The following is a 21,072-nucleotide window of genomic DNA, read 5'->3' on the forward strand; positions in this document are numbered from 1 at the left end:
GAAGCCCTGCAACGTGGGGCGAAACGTTGGCTCATTAAAATAGTATATTTCTACTATTTGAGTTTTTTTGACCACACCCGGACCATATTCCTTTCATCGTAAAATGATTATCATTGATAATTAAGTTCTTCATTAATACATCAAAATTATATACGCAGTTTTCCCGTTTTCACAAAACCAATGACCTCTTTCTCTCTCTTTATAAGAAAATTAACACATTGATGTCTCTTTTAGTAAATTTTGGATGACTAAGCATGACTATCAGCAGCGCTATACACGCTCGCAATGTAAAATTAACAATATGAGGATGTTGCGTGAGATTAATTTAAAACACTACCCACCTCGAAGTAATACCATTGCATTAGTCACTTTTATTATAAAGTCTATCTGTAATTATTATTGCATCTCACTGGTTATATTAATTAAATTATCAGTGAATTCACCCACGTATTTTCTGTGCTCCTGTTTACAAACGTTGATTTTGGATCAACGCCTATGTTTTGTTAAAATTTTAAAAATCTTGATGGGATTTAGTCTATATTACAATAACAAAATAAGCAAGTAAACAAATATATTTGAACGTACAGATACACTCAAATAGAGATACATAACAACACATACACATAAATATTACTATTATAAGTATTTCATATTTTTTGTCCATCCACTTTAAGCTTTAAAAGAGAGAGGTGTATTTAATGTACGCTTTCAAAACTGTGACTTGATATTTTCGCCCATATATCACCAAAATTCTTTTAATTTCTCTGTTAAAATTGTTATGACATTATAAGTGTTAAAAATCATATACATTTTCATTATATACAATTTCTACATGTACAAAATTTTGAGTCATGAAATAGTAAATTATCAAACATTTCCCAGATATGAGAGCATAGATAGAAGTGACGAACATCTGGATGGCCCATTATAGGAGACCTGGACTCCTATCGATTCATCCAGATAAAATGTGACCTCGTAAAATCCCGTCCCGGCTATAAAGTACGGCAATGAATTGTATTTATTTCTTTTTTTGTTCCTTAAAATATATAGAATCGTTTTCCGCAACGGATTCAATCAATCCTCTGTTTATAAAAATTAGATAAAAGAAATTTTATCATTAATAAAATTTATTTGAAGTAAAATTTTAACTTTTAATCAAAAGTTTTAAATTTACTAATACTAGGTGATATAAATACTGCTAGATCAGAGGTCAATGGACTTGAAAGTTGTATATTAACATCTCTACTAACCAGGATGTTTTCTCATCACTATGGCGTCCCTCTGGGCGATCCATAGCACCCTCCCCCCCAAACTTTTAAGCTTTATAAATTAAAACTAACCAAGGACGAACTACTTCAAGAAAAAATGTTCAGTCTATCACTGATGTTGCAACAAACTGATGTACCTTTTGTTAATTTTTTTTTAATGTTTGTTACTTTTTTTTTGTAATCATTTATTTATTATTATTTACAACTGTATAACATATATACAACAAGTAAATTTACTGTAGATGAGATAGTGACATGATACAAACATGTGACATGATACAAATCTACCCATTGATAGAACTCCAATAACATTTCTAGAAGAGAAGGTCCCGAGGCCATCTTCTTTTCAGACGCTTAGGAGGATTATTAGGTAATGAAGGAGAAGCCAGGCTAGAAACAAGTGGATTTGGGTGGTTGGCAAGTTTTCCATGGAAGGAATGGTATCTGGTTTTGGCCAAATCGGCAACATATGGGACATTGAGATCATGGTGGATGAAGTGATTTGTGACAAAGTAAGGAGCGTTAAGGATTTTACGAAGAATTTTGGACTGTAAGGATTGATTTCGGGAGGAATTTGATGGTTTAGTGAAGCCCCATAGCTCAACTCCGTATGTCCAGATAGGCCTTATAGTCATGTAGATCAGTCTTTTGTAATGGATTGGCAATTTAGACCGTTTGTCTAGTAAAATTGTAATAAAAAATATTGTAATAGTCGAAATCGACGAGCAGTTTCCTGTCTTTTCAGTCTTGTATGAGGATTCCATGTTAGTCGTTTGTCGAGATGTACTCCTAAGTAACGGATCTGTTCGACAGAAATAAGTGGGGTATTATTAAAGGATACTGTTGGACGAGAGGTCATTGGTTTACGAAGAGGGGTAAATGTGATTTGTTGGGATTTATTGGAATTAATTTTAATCCTCCAATTTTGTTTGTTACATTTAAAATATGAAATAAATTAATGATTTTAACTAGCGTGTTGTTTATAAAACAAAGTTATAATCATAATCAACTTTAAAAAAAAATGTAGTGTAACGGTTATATCAACCATGTAAGGCTCGGCATACCAGGCTGATCTGGTATAAAATAAATAAATAAAAAAAATAGATTTAATTCATAAACATTACCTAATAGACCCTGCCAACTTTTATCTTGAGAACCGAAGAACAATGGAGGATGGAAACATTTCTTGGGGATAGCGGACCATGACGACAATGAAGGAGACAATCCGAATCCTTCGATAAATAGGAGGTTTTTATATGGTGCATTTATGTTTTAAAAAATTGTATGGCAAAATCAAATCCTAAAATGTTCAGTTTCAAATTTCCCTCGATACCTGACAATTTTCTCAAGTTTCTTAGCAGTATTTTCTTGTCAGACATCGTTTACCACGGTTTGGATTTCATGTAAATCAATTTTTTTTTCTTTACTAAGTTATTATATAGCGCTTCATAAAGGTTTTTTTGTATTTATTTATTTTTTTCCACCAAAGACATTTTCTGGATCCACTACATACATTGGAAAACAAAAGTTTTGGAGGAATCAGCTAAAAGGAACAATGGGCCATAACCAGGGTTTTTAATTCTGGGTCTTTTCAGAACTTCATGGAAATCTAGCAGAGGTCGTATTCCAGTTCTGAACACTGATCTTCTCTCTAGTAATGTACTAATTAAAAAATGACAAATGAAAGAAGTTTTGGAAACGTTGGCATAAATATAACTAAGGTCAGCAATATAATTGTAGTAGCAATATAATATAATTGTGGTTTGAAAAATAGCTAGTAAAAAAAAATAAGTAGTCTATTTAGGTTATAGTCTTCAACATTTTAACTAAATATTTTTCCAGCCTCGACTCCAGTGACATTTTTACACTGAGCCAGAGTCGGGGAATCCATTGTGCTCCTTCGACAGTGTTTGATAAATAAAACTAATAAAAAAGTAAGATACCATCATTGAGCAGCTTTTATCAACGATGTCTACAGAAACTGATGTAGTAACAAAAATTGGCTTTGAAGAAGTAGATCATTATTTTTCGGACACGAAATCTAAGAAAGCATCTCAAGTAAATTTTAGATTTTTATATATAAATGTTTTTTTAAGTTTGTTAAATTTCAGATTTTGCTGTTTGATTGATTACTGATTATTGATTGATGATGAATAATAACTACATTGATAAGAACCCCAAAGTTTGATCAGAAAATAATTTGAAGAGTCCCATCCGTAATCTGAAGGGTCTCAGATTTTTTTTTTTTTCAAAACCCCTTCAAAATTTTAATGGCGTATTTATAAACAATGCACTTTCTCCTTTTTCTGTAGAACATCTACATTCTAAGGAGTCTTTTGGAGTGTATTATTTTTGTTGTCAGAATTTATAAAATTCTGTGTAATGTGTTGGGGCACACATTATTTCTGAATTTAAGGGTCTCAGAGTAAATTCACCTCGTTTAAAAGACGGCCCACCTCAATCCGGCTCAATTTTAGGTGTTGCTAAGCAGAGCTGGGCAAAAGGTAATTGCAATATATAATTACAGTACAACTTATTAATTAATTGCGATTAATTTTATTCAACTAGTAATTGTAATTTCGGGCCACTGCTACAATCACAGAGGTTCATCGAGTAGTTGAAATCACTAAACAAAATTGTAATTTCATTTCGTAGTTTGAAATTATAGTAATTGGAATTGTAAGGTCAAATAATTTTTACCCAACTCTGTTGCTAAGCATACATAGGACAATAATTTCATTAATCGACAATAACATATCGATGGTTTTTTTTTTTTTTTTTCGATCCCTCTAAAACAGAAAGAAAACAATTAATTAGTGAATGCTTTATTATGTGAAAAGGGAATAAATCGTATTGAGTATTATATTTTTCTACCTTTGATATTTTAAGGCTACCTGTAATGTTTATTTATTAATTGTGAAATGTCCATTCTAAATGGTCCTATTATTAAAGAAAGAATTTGGAGGTGAGGGGCCTCCGGCTTGCTCCACAGTGGTGCTAAAGTACATTTCCAGAAACTTTAGGAAAGATACAACAAAATGTTCTCTATTTTAATATTTAAAAGTTAATTTTTTAACAGAACATATTTAAGTATAAAATCTTAATCTGTTCAGTCAAAAAACTAATTAAAAAATTCTAATTTCCCTAAAAGAGAGAACCTTTAATTATATCTTTCCGAAAGTTAGTGATAAATTATCACTGTACAAATTACATTATCACATAATCAATGTACAAAGTACATTATCGCTGATGATTAAGTACATTATCGATATTTAAACATTGACCACGAATTCTAACCTAGATTATTAATGCATGAACATTTTAAAAATAAAAATACTGGCCTATTATTAATGAAAATGAATACAACAGGATTGACAACGGCCTTAGTAAAGTAATAAAAATTATAAACACAATTTCAACTTATCTAAAAGATCGTAAACAGCATTATAACTTAGTATAGTTGGGAGTTGAAAAAAAATAAAGCGTTATCAATTAATTAATTAATTTAACAACAAATTAATTGTTGAAATGTTTTTCAACAGAAATGATGTTGAAAAATTTACTTAAATTTTTATTTTTTAATATAATTGTATAATAAATATATGACTCACCACAATCCTCCATATCTCGATGCCCTCTTTGCGGCCGGCACTGCTGAAGGCGGGATGCATGATCGTCTTGGTCGGTGCCTTGGCTGCTAATGCCACGCTCGCAACCACTAGGAGCGCTAGTGCCGAACTGAATCTCCCCATCTGCAACAGTTTCCGAGTTTTTATATCTAGATGCTATTTTCTTCACAATGAGTCTTATTCACTTCAGGGAAGTTCCGACTTAACAATGATGACAACAACTTATTTGGCACTTGGCCCACTTTTATTGGAAAACACGATTATCTTATTGGCCGAAGATAAAACTTACTTGAAATTATTCCACGATTGATATATATAATTGTTTATAATAAATAAAATTGTCCGTTGTTTGATAAGAGGGGAAACTAAAATTCACACTCACGAAGAAATTAAATTAAAAAATATATTTAAATTATTTTGATTAATATAACAAAACACGTTTCACAATGAATTTTCTCTCTGGAGAAAAGATGAGAGAGACTGAGCATTTTTCAATTAATCGAGCGATTGAAGCAAGATCTGATGACTTTTCAAAAGAACAAACAGAGGTCGAAAAGTAGATAGGAAGTAGTAGTACAAGAGCCCAAGAGGAGAAAAAAGGCAATTATCTCACCTCCAATTTTTGATTACTTTAATGAAAACTATGAATAATTAATAGTCTAAATTGATGAGTCTGCCAAGTATAGGTAGGGGGAATATAAAATGGCGGCTGTTTCAAAGCGATAAAAAAAACTAATTTTTCATTCGGAGCTCTGTATCTTAAAAAGTAGGAATAACATAAGAAAACATCATTTAAAGAAGAGTACATTTGCTGAAATATGAGCTCTAATAGAGTTATTTACGTTAAATAATTTTCGAGATATAGCTTTTTTAAAGCAACATTTCATAAAAATGTTGTATGGGACGTACTAAAAGATCAGTAGTTAGTGAATTAATTTTGAAAAATTTATATCTCAATAACCATTTGACGTACAGATCAAAGCTAGATTAATGAGCTATAAAGTAGTTTATGATGTTTAACTTTGTAGGATTAATAGTTTACATGAAATTTGCTAAAATAAATTGATTTATAGTTATTCGGACAAATTTTCATTTACCAAATTTATATTCATATGATATCATAAAAACTACTACCCCTACGAAGATAAGTGTCATAAACTACTTTATAGTAAGTTAAATTTCCTTAATTTTATAGTGTTGTTCGTAGTTTTTATGATATGAGAAATCAATGTTTTTTTTTGAGGATTTGAAACAGTCGCCATTTTTTAATTCCCTTACCTATACTTGGCAGACTCATCAATTTTGACTAGTAATTATACCTAGTTTTCATTAAAGTAATCAAAAATTGGGGTGAGATAACTGCCTTTATTTCTTCCCGGCTCTTGTACTATAGTTGTTGTTGTTGGTTGGGACTTAAGGGCGTAAAACCCAGAGGTCATCAATGCCCATGTTTTGCACTTTATAATTCTATTTCAAGATTTTAAACTCTTTAAATAATTACTAAATAAATTTACTTATTTAATATTATTTAGTACGTATAAAAAACTTTCGGGTATAAATCTTATTCAAAAAAAGGCCATTCCTTTTTAAGAAAACCAAAACCATATTGTATCGTAAGTGATATTTCGAGACTTAAATGGCAACGCAAAATATATAGATGAGCTAAGTCACATTTAGGAATTCCCGAAACTTCCCACAAATCTATATATTGTACTATAAATAAATTATTATAATTATAAAATAAATAGAAAATGGTCCGGGTCATAATAGTCATAAACTGTGTAATGTGAGACAACGTTTCGCCCCATGCTGCAGGGCTGAAGTCTATTAGTTTTAAGTTCTAATAGTCTCGAATAGTTCTATGACTCATAGAGTTTTTTCTTTGACCGCCCCGGACTATGTCCCTTTTATTATTACACACGGTCAATCATCGATATACAATTATTATTATTAGTTGAATGCCAGGATTCCATCTTAAGAAAGCAGAAATAAAGTGAAGTGGAACACGCGATATGAGCTTCCCTATCACTTTCTCAGTTAGGACCATTAGTCCGAAAGCCAATGTAATAAAATCGACCTAATTGGATGAAAACTATGATAGCACTTTCCAAAAACTTCATTGTATTGCCTATAAAAAAGTAAGATTCTACCAATCAGATCATGCTACTTGCGAAAATAGTTTTCAAGATATATAAAATTCATTTTTCAGTTACATTAAGTAAAAACCAAAGTCAGAAAATGGTTCAGTTTTTACCTGGACAGTAAAGGTAAATAGATAACAAAATAAATATTAAAGTATTTAAAAAACACGCCCCCTGAAGTTTAGTTTATTCCAGAAAAACCTAAAATTTTCGCCAATATTTCATCTGGAGCTTCCATATCCTTAAAACTACCTGCAGCACTAAAAAAACTTGATACAACGTTATTTAAAGCAGATTAAATTCTCCAAAATATGAGGCCCTAATAGACATGTGTGCATCTAATAGTTCCTAGGTATAGTATATAGTATTTCATAAACGCGGGTTCGAATCCGGCTGAAACAGATAATTATTACTTGATATACTGTAGAGCCCTAAGCTCCGGGTTCTGGAGCCCTCCTGAGTGCACATTATTATTCCCTAAATCAAATATTTTTTCAAAATATCGGAACTTATTCAACATATTTCATGGAAACTACTTCTACGGAAATAATAATTATAAACCATTTCATAGTACATTTAACTAATTTTATTTTGATTTTTAACGGATATTTATTTGTATGTCTAATGGTCCCCAAAATACAAATATATTTGCACAAAATAAAAAATTCACTAACAACTGATTTTTCTTTATTTCGTTATGAAATGTTACTTTTAAAAAACATTGTGAATCAGAAACTACTAAACGTTAAAAGCACTAATCTGGCTCATATCCAAGATCTTAGAAAATTTACTCTACTTTAAATGATGTTCTTTTTTAATGTAGAATTTTTAATGAAATTTAAGTTCCTTAAAATTAATAAATATGAGTATTAATAGAGGCTGAGCTGATTCGTATATTTTGTATGCCCAATGATTCGGAAGCACTTCCCAATAGTGACGCAAATCCTCCCACTTAAGTACCAGGAAGGCTGCTGATGACAAATCGAGAGGAGGAAAATGACGAGATTTGTTGAGATATAAACCAGGTATAAACTGCGAAAAAGTTTATACCGAGCAAAAGTAACATGGCTAAAATATTTAGAAGGGTTTAGGCCAGATATAAGATTCAAGCCGAAACTAATTTAAAGAGGAATCACACGTGACTGAACACAATGCATCATTGTGATTAGCATACGAATGCTACCCACCGATAGGGTAGGACTTTTACAAAGATAACATAGAAAATAAGAGATATGTATTGTTTACAACACAGGCGGAAAGGGATTAACTTATATAAATAAAGAATTTTGTTATAACCTTGTGATAATAATATATTTTAACGACCTGAGTAAAGTCTCTAATGTAAACAAATAATGTCTAAAATTTTAAATTTAGAATAATTGATTTAAAACGGATCAATTCAATAAAAGATATCTGTGGAGTCCTTTAAATATTCCAAGATATTTAAAGATATCAATAGAACATTAATACATCTGGGCCCTGTTTCATAATAAAGTACAAACTAATACTATTAGTCTTGTATATTTATCTTAATTCAATTACACTGACTTGTACAATAGTAACTTGTACTTTAGTATTTTTTAATTCCTGTAATATCACTAATAGTCATCCCTATCATGAAAAAAATAAGTATTAGTATTATTACTACACTAGTTTCTACACTTGTACTATGAACTTATACTATTAGCTTTCATTATGAAACAGGGCCCTGAAGTCATATTCAAGCCGTCTTTAACCAAATGGGGTTTCGGACACTTAAGAAAATAGAACCCTTAGGGTTATTAACATAATAGTTGATTATATTAATAAACAATATGCTAGTTGAAATAATTACGTTATATAAGAATTTAATAGTAAAAAATATGAAAAAAATTAAATCAGGAGAGAGAGTTCTATAGATCTGACACATAGGGTAATTTCGATAATGTTCTGTTAATTATCGATATAGTAAGTACCACAAAAAACCTTTTCAAAGCCATTGTCCTTTAACTTCAAAATTTTACAGTTTTTATTTTAATTTTTATTTAATTGAGGTATTCCTCAGAAATAAATCACTATATAAAGAGTTGTTGGCCACAAATATATTCAAATTATTAACTCGAAACCTAGGCCTAGGCCGCCACTAGAACAATCGAGATTTGAACTCCTCATCCAGACTAGAAATAAGCTGAGGTTGGGAAAGACCATAATCGGTCGGCCTTGAGTTCCCTGACCTTCCTTGCCCTTGCTTTCCCGATGCACCGCCCGCTTCGACCCGCGCACTGGAATGGTCTAAATAATTTGCAAATGCATAGAACGGCACAAGCGTTAGTTACGCGAAGCCAGGAAAGAAAACAGTTCATTCTAACTGTCCTTCAAAAAGACTGATTGATAGCCGGACTGACAAGGTAGATCTGTACATCGCCATGTCAGGCCATTAGGCTCATCACGGGTCCTAACATTAGTCAAGTCTACGGAAAATTGATCACTCGATATTAGTTACTATAGTTAAACCTACAATGTAACAATATACTTTCATTACAACATTCGTACCAAAAATAATAACACGAGTTAAATAAATAAAAGTTGATGACATTTGCGAATAACAACTCCTTTATACCAAGAACATTTTTAGGCAATTTAAAGAAATATCATATTTGGTAATTGATGAGTGTATTGACAGTAAAAACACTTAGCAATGTAGCAGCAAAAAAAGATTCATAGAATTATATTTATATTACTTCCAGAGCCGTCTTTCACCAAGTAGGAACATATATTATCATGGAAAATGGATGTTCAGCGGACAGAGATAGTCAAGGACTAATGGTCAGGGCAACTACTGAAAGCACAAAGCGCGATTGTGAACACTAACAACCAAGCAAACTTGTAACAAGCTGTTTTATTGGTTGAAGAAATGGTTAAAATTGGTCATTGCTTAACCAATGCTATCGATATAAGAATTAGGGTTCCATGGATTACGAAGCTCTGGACCCGTCTACAAGACAACACTAAATTATTTTTAAGTAAGTACTAAATATCGAAATTGCTAATTGGATTAAATTTCAATTAGAGGTCTTTAAACCCAACCTCTTTCAAAACATTGCAGGCTAAAATAAACAATGTCTGGGAATCTACTGAGAATTTGTTTCATGAGCGCATTTTTTTTTTGTAATGTTAGAAACACACAAAATAAATAAGAGCACTTTTAGTTTATAAATAGAAAGGAAAGTTACTCAAAGAGTGAATCAGCCAAGGTTGTAGTGCGGAGATACCCATCACTGTTACGTGACGCGATTAAATGGCAATTTTTTCCCAGGTAGGAAAATACTAAAATATTACTAAATATAATTTTAGTGGACGGTGCATTACTTAAAACCTTTTCATTAAGACATGCAATCTTAAAATCGATAATTTTACATAACACAATATACCTATAAGAAAATTACGTATTCCCGAGCACGCGATCTTCGAATCTATAGTATTTCCAAAATGTACTGCCCGGATAACAATACAAGAGACCTTAATATCCAAGAAATTCAAAGCTGTTTTTTCCCTTTATTTATTTAAACAACTGTATTTAGACTATAAAATACAATAAGTAAACCCAACAAAGTATAATGACATGAAAGATTCGTGACGAAACTACCTATTGGTACCACTTCAATACAATTTCTACATTTCCTTTTCAGGTTTCTCGATGTTTGTCAGAAAAAGAAAGAGAATGCAAGGTTTGACACTAGTGAATTTTGGGTAATTAAGCCCTCTGACTCCTTTATTAATGAATTAAGAACAAACTGAAAGGTACAATAGCTTCAATCTAGATTAAGCAGTTTTATCACTGACGCCCATAAAAAGAGATGTAATCAAAGAAATACACTTCGACAAAGCATTTCATGATTTGGTTATCAAAAATCATAACCTCTTGAAAACGTTTAACATTTATTTATTTTTTTAATGTTAGTTGCATTTCATATTATATAAATTAATAATTTTATTACTTTATTAATTAGTACTAGACTATTAAATTGTTTATTTGTATTGATAACTTAAAGCTTTTGAGAAATTAAGTTCTTTCATAGAGGGCCGTAGCTTGATAGAGGCGGGATGGGCCCTCGCCACGGGCGCAAAATTAACAATGAAACCATTTTCATTATGTATATTAACCAGTTTCAAATTGAAGTTTAGCTTCTTTTATAATGGCACTGTCTTTATATTGAAACAATAAGAAATGTTAAAAACTTCTAAAAAATTGTTCAGACCCCCCGATATTGTAGAGCGCAGATTTTTCAGATCTGAATGGTCCTTAAAGTGCCGAAGGCTACACATGGTCAAAGACTGTCCGAATACAAATGTATTACATTCGTAACATATTCGTATTTAAAGGTCTGAACATGAATATATTCGTATTCCTATTTACAAGAACTAATTTGTTTGAATATATTCACACCTTTAAATGCTAAAAACCTACTTTTTTTTTATACTTTATTTTAGGTTTTTATTAACAGGGGTATTCATGATCATTAGTTTAACATATTAAAGCGTGTTAAAAGGAAAAAAATATGTTAAATGGGGAAATATTTCTTTCTTGTATCATGTTAAAACGATATAAATAACATGGTTGAGAATCTGTTAGTTGTCTGCTAAATGGAGAATGACTCACGCAACAGACCACATGAGCACCACATTTTGTTTATCGTCATGTTAGGTTACTTGCTCGTAGTTTTTTTGTGCCTTAATATTGTTTTGGATGTTTTTATAACTGAGAAAGCAATATATGACAATAATAATAATGTAATGACAGTTGTCAATTAGCTCATCTTGATCCTCTTCCTCACAAATTAGAAGATCAACAAGGCACTCAGTAGCCAAACGTTCCACTTTTCCACTAATTAAGGCATGTTGTAATAAATTACGTTAATCAAGACTTAGGAGTAAACAATAACATGAAGTTTTGGAAGGAAAGGTTATAAATCAAGTTGCTCAGAAAATCCGCTATTATGGATACTTATGCATTTAACATTCAACATGACTTTAAATAGGGCTGCTCACAGTCCTATACTTGTAACATTTAACATGGTAAAACATTTTACATTTACTACGATATCATGAATACCCCTAATGAAGCTTCAGGAAAATGTCTGGGGTTTGGTGTCGATAGTTTACTCATTTCTACACCACTTCCTGGGTTTAGGCCCATTTCAGTCATAGGATCGTTAAAGAGATACTTGGAGGAAAGAGTGTAATGGAGGGGATAAGTGGCAGAAAAGGTGAAGCCAAAAAAAGCAGGCTTTATGTGCCTTCTGTTTCAGTTTAGATTTCAATAGCGGATATTCCTATTAACCTAATAGAAACGTAGATCTACCTTTCGTGGGACTGACTGTTTTAGCTTTACTTTTTCTTTGAAGGAGAGTAGGATTATGGCGGAGGAGATATTCAGTCTCCTCCAGGGAGGTGTAAAATTTCCATTTACTGAGTTAATTTTTTTCACAGAGGACCAAGGTGATAACAAGCTAAACTGAATCACTGTTCATCGCTCAAGGCCCCGCGACCCAGTTGTGACGTCCTGCGGATACCATTCTTGCCGGTTACTCTCCATGGCTAATGCATGAACCTCTATTGAGCAATATCATTAACTCTTTTTCTCTCTCTATTGCTTTGGTTACCAAGCATTATTTTTTCTTATACCACTCTCTTTTATTGCTTTGTCTCATATAAAAAAAAATATTAAGGCGAGTTTTTCGATAATCTTGATCATCTTATACACATATATAGATACCCTCATACTTCCAAAAAAGAAAGTATTCTAGTGCTTTTATGTAGCAGAGATGGAACGTGATGGACGTCGAACTTGCTTAGGCTATTATCTTCGATTTAAACAATTTCATTACATAAAAGGACAAAATAAAAGTAGGTGAAATGAAAGAAGACGTAAAAATAAATTCCGGGGAAGTAGGTGGTAGGTGATACAAAATCACAGAAATGGTACAAGATAACCATAAAATCAACTTTCGTTCTAGAATTTTTATCAGATATTTATTAATTTAATTATCCATACATATAATGCTCTAAACATGTATATATATGCTTGGCCAAACCAACATTGATTTTTCTAAAAAACACAAACATGGTTCGGCCACAAATTCAAACCAAAGTTTAGCCTGGATGTGAACAATAAACCCCGGTACGCCCTTGCGCCAGTACGGATTTGCCACAGCATTACAAACGTATAAAACTCTATTATTTGAGAGGAGACATAAAACGTCATACTTAAAGCAGAATCCCGTTGATCAATTTTTTTGGATGGGATAAATACTATATTGTAGGAATAAATACAATATTTTTATAACATCGGGGTGAAAAACGGTGTAACAGTAATAAATACTTGAAAAAGTAAATGACTACGAAATATTCGGGAGGGGTGAGAAACCAAGAGATAAAAGTCACAATTTTGCAAACAAATTTTATTTTTATTTAATGAGGATTTTTATTGGTGGAAAATCAGGTGAAACTGGAAATCGTTTTAATTTGTACGTTCTACCTCTAATAAATGAAACTGATTTTTTAATGAAAATTCCGTTTCGTGCCGAGACCAGAAATCTTCACAAACTTAGATTCGTCTTATCAGACATAGAATATATAAATTAAAACGATTTCCTGCTTCACTGAATTATCATTCAAGCACTGCTGGCCTCATTTTGTCTACTATTATTGGCCTATAAGCAAAGTAACGTATTGTCCTACCACTGAACTTAAAAAAAAGAAAGGATATTTAATCCTTTGTTAAATAGAACATTAAAATTAAAAAAATAATTCTATGATTCCTTTATATATATGAATAAATAAAGGATTTCTAATTTCCTAATGGATTTTGGTTTGGAAACGTACGAGTGTGTTATATAGAGTGGAAGTTCTTTTAACCGAAACCTGTCTTATCGGACAATTTTAATAAGTTCCTGGCTAAAAATGTATAAATATAATGTTCTTGAACCCCTCTATAGTGGAACCCCTTTACTCCGGGTGTGGAGGCCAATTTTATTCCCCATCAGGGCGTTCAACTCCTCTATAACATATACTATTCATAAAATACGGACGTACAAACAATTCCAGAATAGCCAAGTATTGACGGCATTAAGAGACATTTAGTAATTATGAAACAAGGCAATTTAGTGAATTATAAAATCAGTGCATGTAAGAAGCACATCAGTGTGTTTGCACAGCATTCAGTGTGTATGGAGTAAATCAGTGTGTGTACACAGCATCCAGTGTATGTATGAACTATACCAGTGTGTGTACACTGCATCCAGTATGAACTATACCAGTGTGTGAACACTGCATTCAGTGTATGTATGAAGTACATCAGAGTGTGAACACACCATTCAGTATGAAGTACAAAAGTGTGTGTACACATTGACATTCAGTGAATGTAAATACAAATATTCAAATCCCTCTCTCAAAATTTGTGGTTTTAAGTTTCACAATAAGTATAACCAAAAAAATCAAATAATAAAAAATTGTCTATGGCTTTTATCCGATACTACGCCGCCAATTTTCTATATACTTGGTACCATAGTCACTGGTTAACTGGAATGATCCTCGAAATTGAATAAAATTTCCAGCAATAGTCCAATTTTTGACCTACAAAACGATAAATGAGACGAAATACAGAACGATGATTTTCTGGAAGTGTTTAAGTTATATAGAAAGTGTCTATGAGTTAATCACGTAGATTTCTTCGAAAAAGATGTCCGTTTTTAATCAGATTATCGGGTAAGTGAGTGAAAAATTTTCTTTCACGGATGCTTGTCGGAGAATTACTTAACATAAAAAATAAAATATCACAGAGATTATTGAAAGTAAAATCCAATAAGGTTTTATCCTTCAATGATTGTTCAGTAGAACAAATCTGAATGCTATAAATAATATTACTGTCTAATCACTATTAAGCGTATGTTAAATGCAGTAATTATTTAATTACTCGAATGAATGAATATCATTTATCAATGATGTTATTATGAGTTACTCCCCCTAATAAAAAACTGTTCGATAACACTGCATAGAAACTCAAAGAACTAGAACTCACTTTTATAAGCCTCACTCCTGAACAACGTAGAGCCCTGGAACTGATTGAACTGGAGTGCGAACATGTTCGTACCTAATTGAAATTGATTTCATTACCTACAATGAGATGGTGGGGAGAGGTTTAAACAGACTCTTTGTACAGTTGCTGGCTGGATCGTTAATTGTTTTTGTTTGTGATGAATATTCATTAAATCAATTAGCTCATAAATAAAAAGTTTGATAAACACGAAAAATTAACAAGATCAGCTAATTAATAACTAACTTGTGATGACTAAATTTAAATGATCAGATTCCTTAGAAAAATCCTAAACTAGTACTGAATTCATAATTTATATTGTATATACTTATATAATAATAATATAAAGCATGTTTTGAATAGGTGTGGGTCATAAGCAGAGACAGACTTCTTGATGAGGCATAATGATGTGGTCAAAGTATAACACCAAAGAAAATGTTTGAAAATGTTACTGTCAAAGTACTCCAGATAAACCTTTGTAAATTTCCAACATAAAGGTTTATTGGTATGAACAAATAATAACAGACAACAGTACTGCATAACCGCCTGGAAATTTTGGTTATTCACAAAAGAAACAAAATGGCCATAACTATTGATATACGAGGGTGGTCTGAAAAGTTTCCGATCTAACATAAATACATGACATTTATTCTGAATTTGTTTTTTTTTTTATTTGTCAACAGTCTCCTTGTAACTCTACACACTTCTTCCAGGGATGCTCCCATTTCTGTAACCCGTTAATTTTAAAAAGTAAGGTACAGAGGATCTCGTGCTTGGTTAAAAACTTAAAATTGGCACAAAAGGAAGATCTGATTAACACCTACAGAATTGTAAGGGAATTTTTAAGTAAGTAAAATCGACGATAGTACCTTGATTTATCCTAAATGTAGACATTTTCCTAAAATTTAGTCAAAATGAAGATGAAATGATAATAATAATAAATTCATTTATTTTTTAAGTGACCCTCAAACAAATAATTTTAACAAGTACAATCAATGTTTTATATATGTATATCGTACTTATGTACAAGAATAATAAATTAAGAATCATTCATAAAAATTAATAATGGCAAATGTTATGTACATGTCCCACAATTAAAAATATTACTGTATATTTCATATAATCAGAGGCGAAATTATACCACGTATTCAGAAGATCGGTATCCAGATCCAAGTTAGAAGGTTTTATTAATTTTATTAGTATATAATAATAATAATAATAATAATAATGAAGGCCTAACGAACCCAAAGGTTCGATGCCGATACCACCAAACGCCCTCTGCACACATCCTTCCAGTGATGCCCCTCCAAACTTAATTCCACTAAATCAGTTTTAACACAATCCTCCCATCTACGTTGCGGTCTACCCCTCGGACACCCGTTGGTTCGGTGTTCATTAACAATTTAGGGATTCACTCATTACTAAGCCCTACAACCTAACACGCCTATCTTATACGCCGCAATGCTATAACTTGAATTATATTTACCGGGTGTAGGTCCCTTAATTCAGCGTTGTGTAATCTTCTAAATTCTCCCGTTAATTCATCCTTTTTCGGTCCGTATTTCTATATAATATAAAAATATTATATAGAAATTTCTATATCCAAATTCCTATGTCCGAATTTCAATATGATAAAATATTTTAAAATTCGTCCCGAATTTTATTAGTGTATAAAATAAACAATAAAAAATAAACGAAAAAAGTTTTTTGTATATCCCAGAATTTTATACAAATAATTTTAACTAATATTTTAAAATTGGGGTATGTATCGGGTTCTGTTCTCTTGGTACAATGTTTAAATTTTGAGTTCAACATTAAATTTATAAATATTATTTTTCTGTAATAAAATTTTTCCACCTCTTTTTGGAAATTCCAAATATAACAATAGTCTGAAAAGATAGTCTACATACTGCTGTTGTGATCTAGCAAAAATAAAATCAAAATTACAAAAATTGTAGAAATAAGAACGGTGAACATGTATTCAGGTACGTAACTATGTATATAAACACTTAGGTTTTAAAAACATCCTGACATTTTACACGTTACTTAGATATTACGGTTTTAAATAAAGGACGTAAAGCATTTAATAATATTGAATAAGCTCCGGTAAGGAACTGAAATTGCAGTCGTTTGAATTTTGGCAATGATAGTAATTTATTATTTGTTGGATCAACCGCAAACGGACTCTTGGCTTCAGAATACTTTCAATAATGTTGAGTCCAACAGTTGAGCGTGAGGAAAGCATCACTTCGTAGCACTGACCTAGGTCAAGATTCACTGCCTCTTGTAAAACAATATCTAAGATCCTACAAGATAAAAAATTCATGTACACACCCACCCGTTATATATGTGGAGATTCTACCATGTTGACAAGGGTTAATAATTTTTCATAAAATTTTTCTGAAAAATATTTAATTCAACGTCATCGAAGTTAGTTTTGGAACTCTCAGGGGATTCATTCCCTTCATCAAAGAGAACTTTAATTCACTGAATCATCACGAAAACTGATTACAAATGCTTTAGAAATGTTATGGTAAAATTTAAATCCTTATAAGAATATAAAAAGTAATCTTTCGATAACAAAAAAAAAATAGTACGAACACCTGAATATTGAACAATAAAATTAAGGATATGGCAGCGAAATGAAAGATTAATGTCTACAGATTAATTTTATAAACATTATATCAGTGTTTAAAAACAAGAGATGGTTCCTTACTATAATTCGCCAAAATAAACAATATTTTATCCACTAACTGCAATTTTAGGAGTGGAAAAACCGGAAACATAATAATATAACATTCCCCATATTGTCTATGCGTGAGATAGCTGTGGATTTTAATCAATATGATTCTAACTGTAGGGCAATTTTAATTTGGTTAATTTCGACCATCCGAGACTGCTTTACAAACTCCGTAAATTCCTACCTCCTACATATTTTCCATTCCTGACAATCCTCCGAGGCGCCTGAAAAGAAGATGGCCTCGTGACCTTATATTGTAAAATGTTTTTAGAGTTATACTAGTGGGTAGTTTCTCTACCCAGGACAAGATACACCTCAATTTATAATGTATAAAATATGGCTTAATTAAAAAAAATATTCTAGAAGACATGGATTATAATGTGACAGAGAAGTTCATAAATAGAAAGCTTACTTCATAGAGGTGTTAAGTAAATTTTCACTAGTTTTACGAAAAATATAATTAAATGTTAAAGAAGTAAGCCTTCGATATATACATTACAGAAATGAACTTGGCAAACATCATTTATTTTTCAAATTCGTTCAGACTAAACACGAAGATTACTGTAATAAAAGTTGCAATCCGGGAAAACTATCCGGCTTTAAATAAATTAGTGCGAGAAACCCCTTTAAATCAAGCAGTACTAAATCCTTTACTCAATTTTATATGCCAACAATAAATTACAGCGGTACATATTTTTGCAGATAACATTAAAGTTTATATTACTCTTGTTCTTGGAGATACACAGAAAGTTATTGGATAAATAGAAACACCGACCAACGCATATAAATTGAACACTGCATTCTTGACTGTTTTTAGTTCAAGAGAAGCTCCCCCTTTGAGCTGAAGTGCCTTTATTTTTGGGCTTTGGGGTATATGTGGCATATTAAATCAGGGGTGCCGTGTTGAAACACTGGAGGGAATTGTTTTTGACAGGTTTAGACTTCGAACGTCTCCTTGCATAGGAGAATATTATTCATTTCGAATATTACAGTAGTGAAGACAAAGGCATAAAATTAAATTTTGTAAACTGATCTACTTAAAAAAAAAGTGAAGCTTAAAAGACCTGCTTTTCTATTCGTTACACTTATGCTTTCGTTCATATCTCAAAAACAAAATATAGCATAAAACTGAAATTAAATATTTAAGGTGGGTATATACCTGAGATGTGACAGCAACTTTTTCGACAAAATCGACCAACCTGAAGAACTACTTTATAGAATAGATTTTTTCCAAAATAGCTGTAACGATTTTGCTTAAACTTGGCGTGTGGATAATTAATGTCAGATAGTTCTTATCCTGATTGAAACAGTCTGAGTGGGTTTAAATGACAAATTAAAAAAAAATTCTAAATTACCCTTAATTTTGTTTATTTGAAATAATTAACCATTTTACACTGTTTACAGTTACAAAAAATGCATAAATATGTAAAATGAAAGAATTTGATTGTAGAAATAAAGGAGAAAATGGAGAAACAAACAGCAGTTAAGACAGCCGAACGTCTGATCGCAATTATAAGGTACAAGTTTTTTCTAAATTTTAGTATTTTGGGAAGAAACAGCTGATATTCGCTACCTGAACCTCAAGAAAACCTAAAATACGAGTTTTTATAGCAATAGAGAAATAAAAATTTATTGTTTGAAATTTTGCCTTTTTATTTTATTATCAATCCACATATCTTACAAAACATTTAGGTGAAAACTAGAATTATCTACTATCATCGGTTCCAAAAATATTATTTTTTAAAACCCTGATAAACGGACTAACTGATAAGAACGCAGTATTTGACAACAGATGGCGATATGATGTCATAGTTTGCGGGATACTTCACCTGTGTCTATAAACTTGACCGGACAACAGTTTAGATAATGTATTTATCCCAATACATTAAAGAGTTATTTCACGGAATAAATATTATCGAAATAATAACCATTCATTAAATTATAATTTAACAACCCCAACAATCAGAATCAACTACCTGAAGTTATTTCTTGAAACAGATATTCATTCAATAATTATTCGTTGAAATAAAGACACATATTTTGAAACAGTTATTTCTGAAATTCTGTTCGTTATTTAAAAAAAATAATGCCCACCTGGCTCATTATTTTAATAATAATCCTAGAAATAACTTATTAAATGAAGAAATTAAACCCACCACAAACTGTAATATATTATATATAACAGAAATCACCCATGGTTTTTGTCATTTAAGTTACAAATAGCTTACTCTATCCATACATTTTTTATATGCTACACTGATCTCAGAGTTCACATAATAATATAGTTCTCCTTATTTTTTATGGTATCAAAACTAAAGGAAGAAATCAGAATCTTTTCATAATCAATGAATATTACTATAACATTTTTTTGGAGCATTGCGCACATCTTAAAAATTTATATATATATTATAATAATTATATTAACAATGTATCAATTACAAAGGAGTGAGGTAACTCAGTGGTAAGGTGTGCTACTAGCTTCAAGAACCCGGGTTCAAATCCGACTGTGGCAGATAACTATTTATTCTGCTGCTCTAGCTATGAGTCAACTCTGTGGGTTCGGGAGTCTTCCAGGGTCCACTGAGCCTCATAAAGTGACAGTCGAGCGTGATTCTGACCAAATCACCTCCTAGCATAGCCGTTGTATGCTAGTAAAAGTACTTTCTTACAAAGCTCCTGCCTTTCGTGGGTTGTAGTGGTATAGATTTAGTACCGTAATATTAGAAGTAGTAAATATTTAGAAAAAAAAAAAAAGAAAATTAGGAAGATTTGGATAGGTGGTATAAATATTAGATAAGGTGTTGTTAAATCAAGGCATGAATCTGTATAGAGCCTGTGGTTCAATATATATTTTCTAAATTACCTCTTTTTAATTTAACTTTGTTTCTTTGATTGGATAAAAGGGACCAAAAGAGACAAAACTATCATGTATAAACCATATCTCCACAAAACCCAGGACCTTTCTTGCTAAAGCAAACTCAGGTATTCATTAATCAAACAAGTTTTGATAACTACATATGTTGTAGAAAATCACTGTGTTCCTATATTATTTAATGTGTTATTTCTTGTTTAATGTTGTTATTAATTTATGCTGCTATTTTTGTGTCTCTTACCCAGTCTACAACAATTAATGGTGTAACTAGGAATTTTCATAACTGCATCACTAAAATTGTTTTTGACTATCATCATGTGTATACATAAAAATATTAATAAACCTTAA

General features: G+C 31.4%; 1 protein-coding gene across 2 annotated transcripts in view; it reads right to left on the reverse strand.

Annotated features, from left to right (window-relative positions):
* The window catches only part of Gel (Gelsolin), a 59,693-nt gene that overhangs the window by 33,510 nt on the left and 5,111 nt on the right, over positions 1-21,072 (reverse strand). Inside the window, exons 1-2 of one of the 2 annotated variants that reach the window (XM_067046507.1) lie at positions 15,098-15,177; positions 4,880-5,020 (exon numbers count right to left, since the gene is read on the reverse strand). In XM_067046507.1, the coding sequence (XP_066902608.1) occupies positions 4,880-5,020 (141 nt within the window). In that variant the 5' untranslated portion in view covers positions 15,098-15,177. Of the gene's footprint in view, positions 1-4,879; positions 5,021-15,097; positions 15,178-21,072 lie in introns of those variants that run through there. The other variant, XM_014436651.3, reaches the window with a different exon arrangement.

This window comes from Halyomorpha halys, unplaced genomic scaffold (assembly GCF_000696795.3).
Source record: "Halyomorpha halys isolate HHAL.00 unplaced genomic scaffold, Hhal_1.1 Scaffold51.1, whole genome shotgun sequence".
In the NCBI taxonomy this organism is placed as follows: Eukaryota; Metazoa; Arthropoda; class Insecta; order Hemiptera; family Pentatomidae; genus Halyomorpha; species Halyomorpha halys.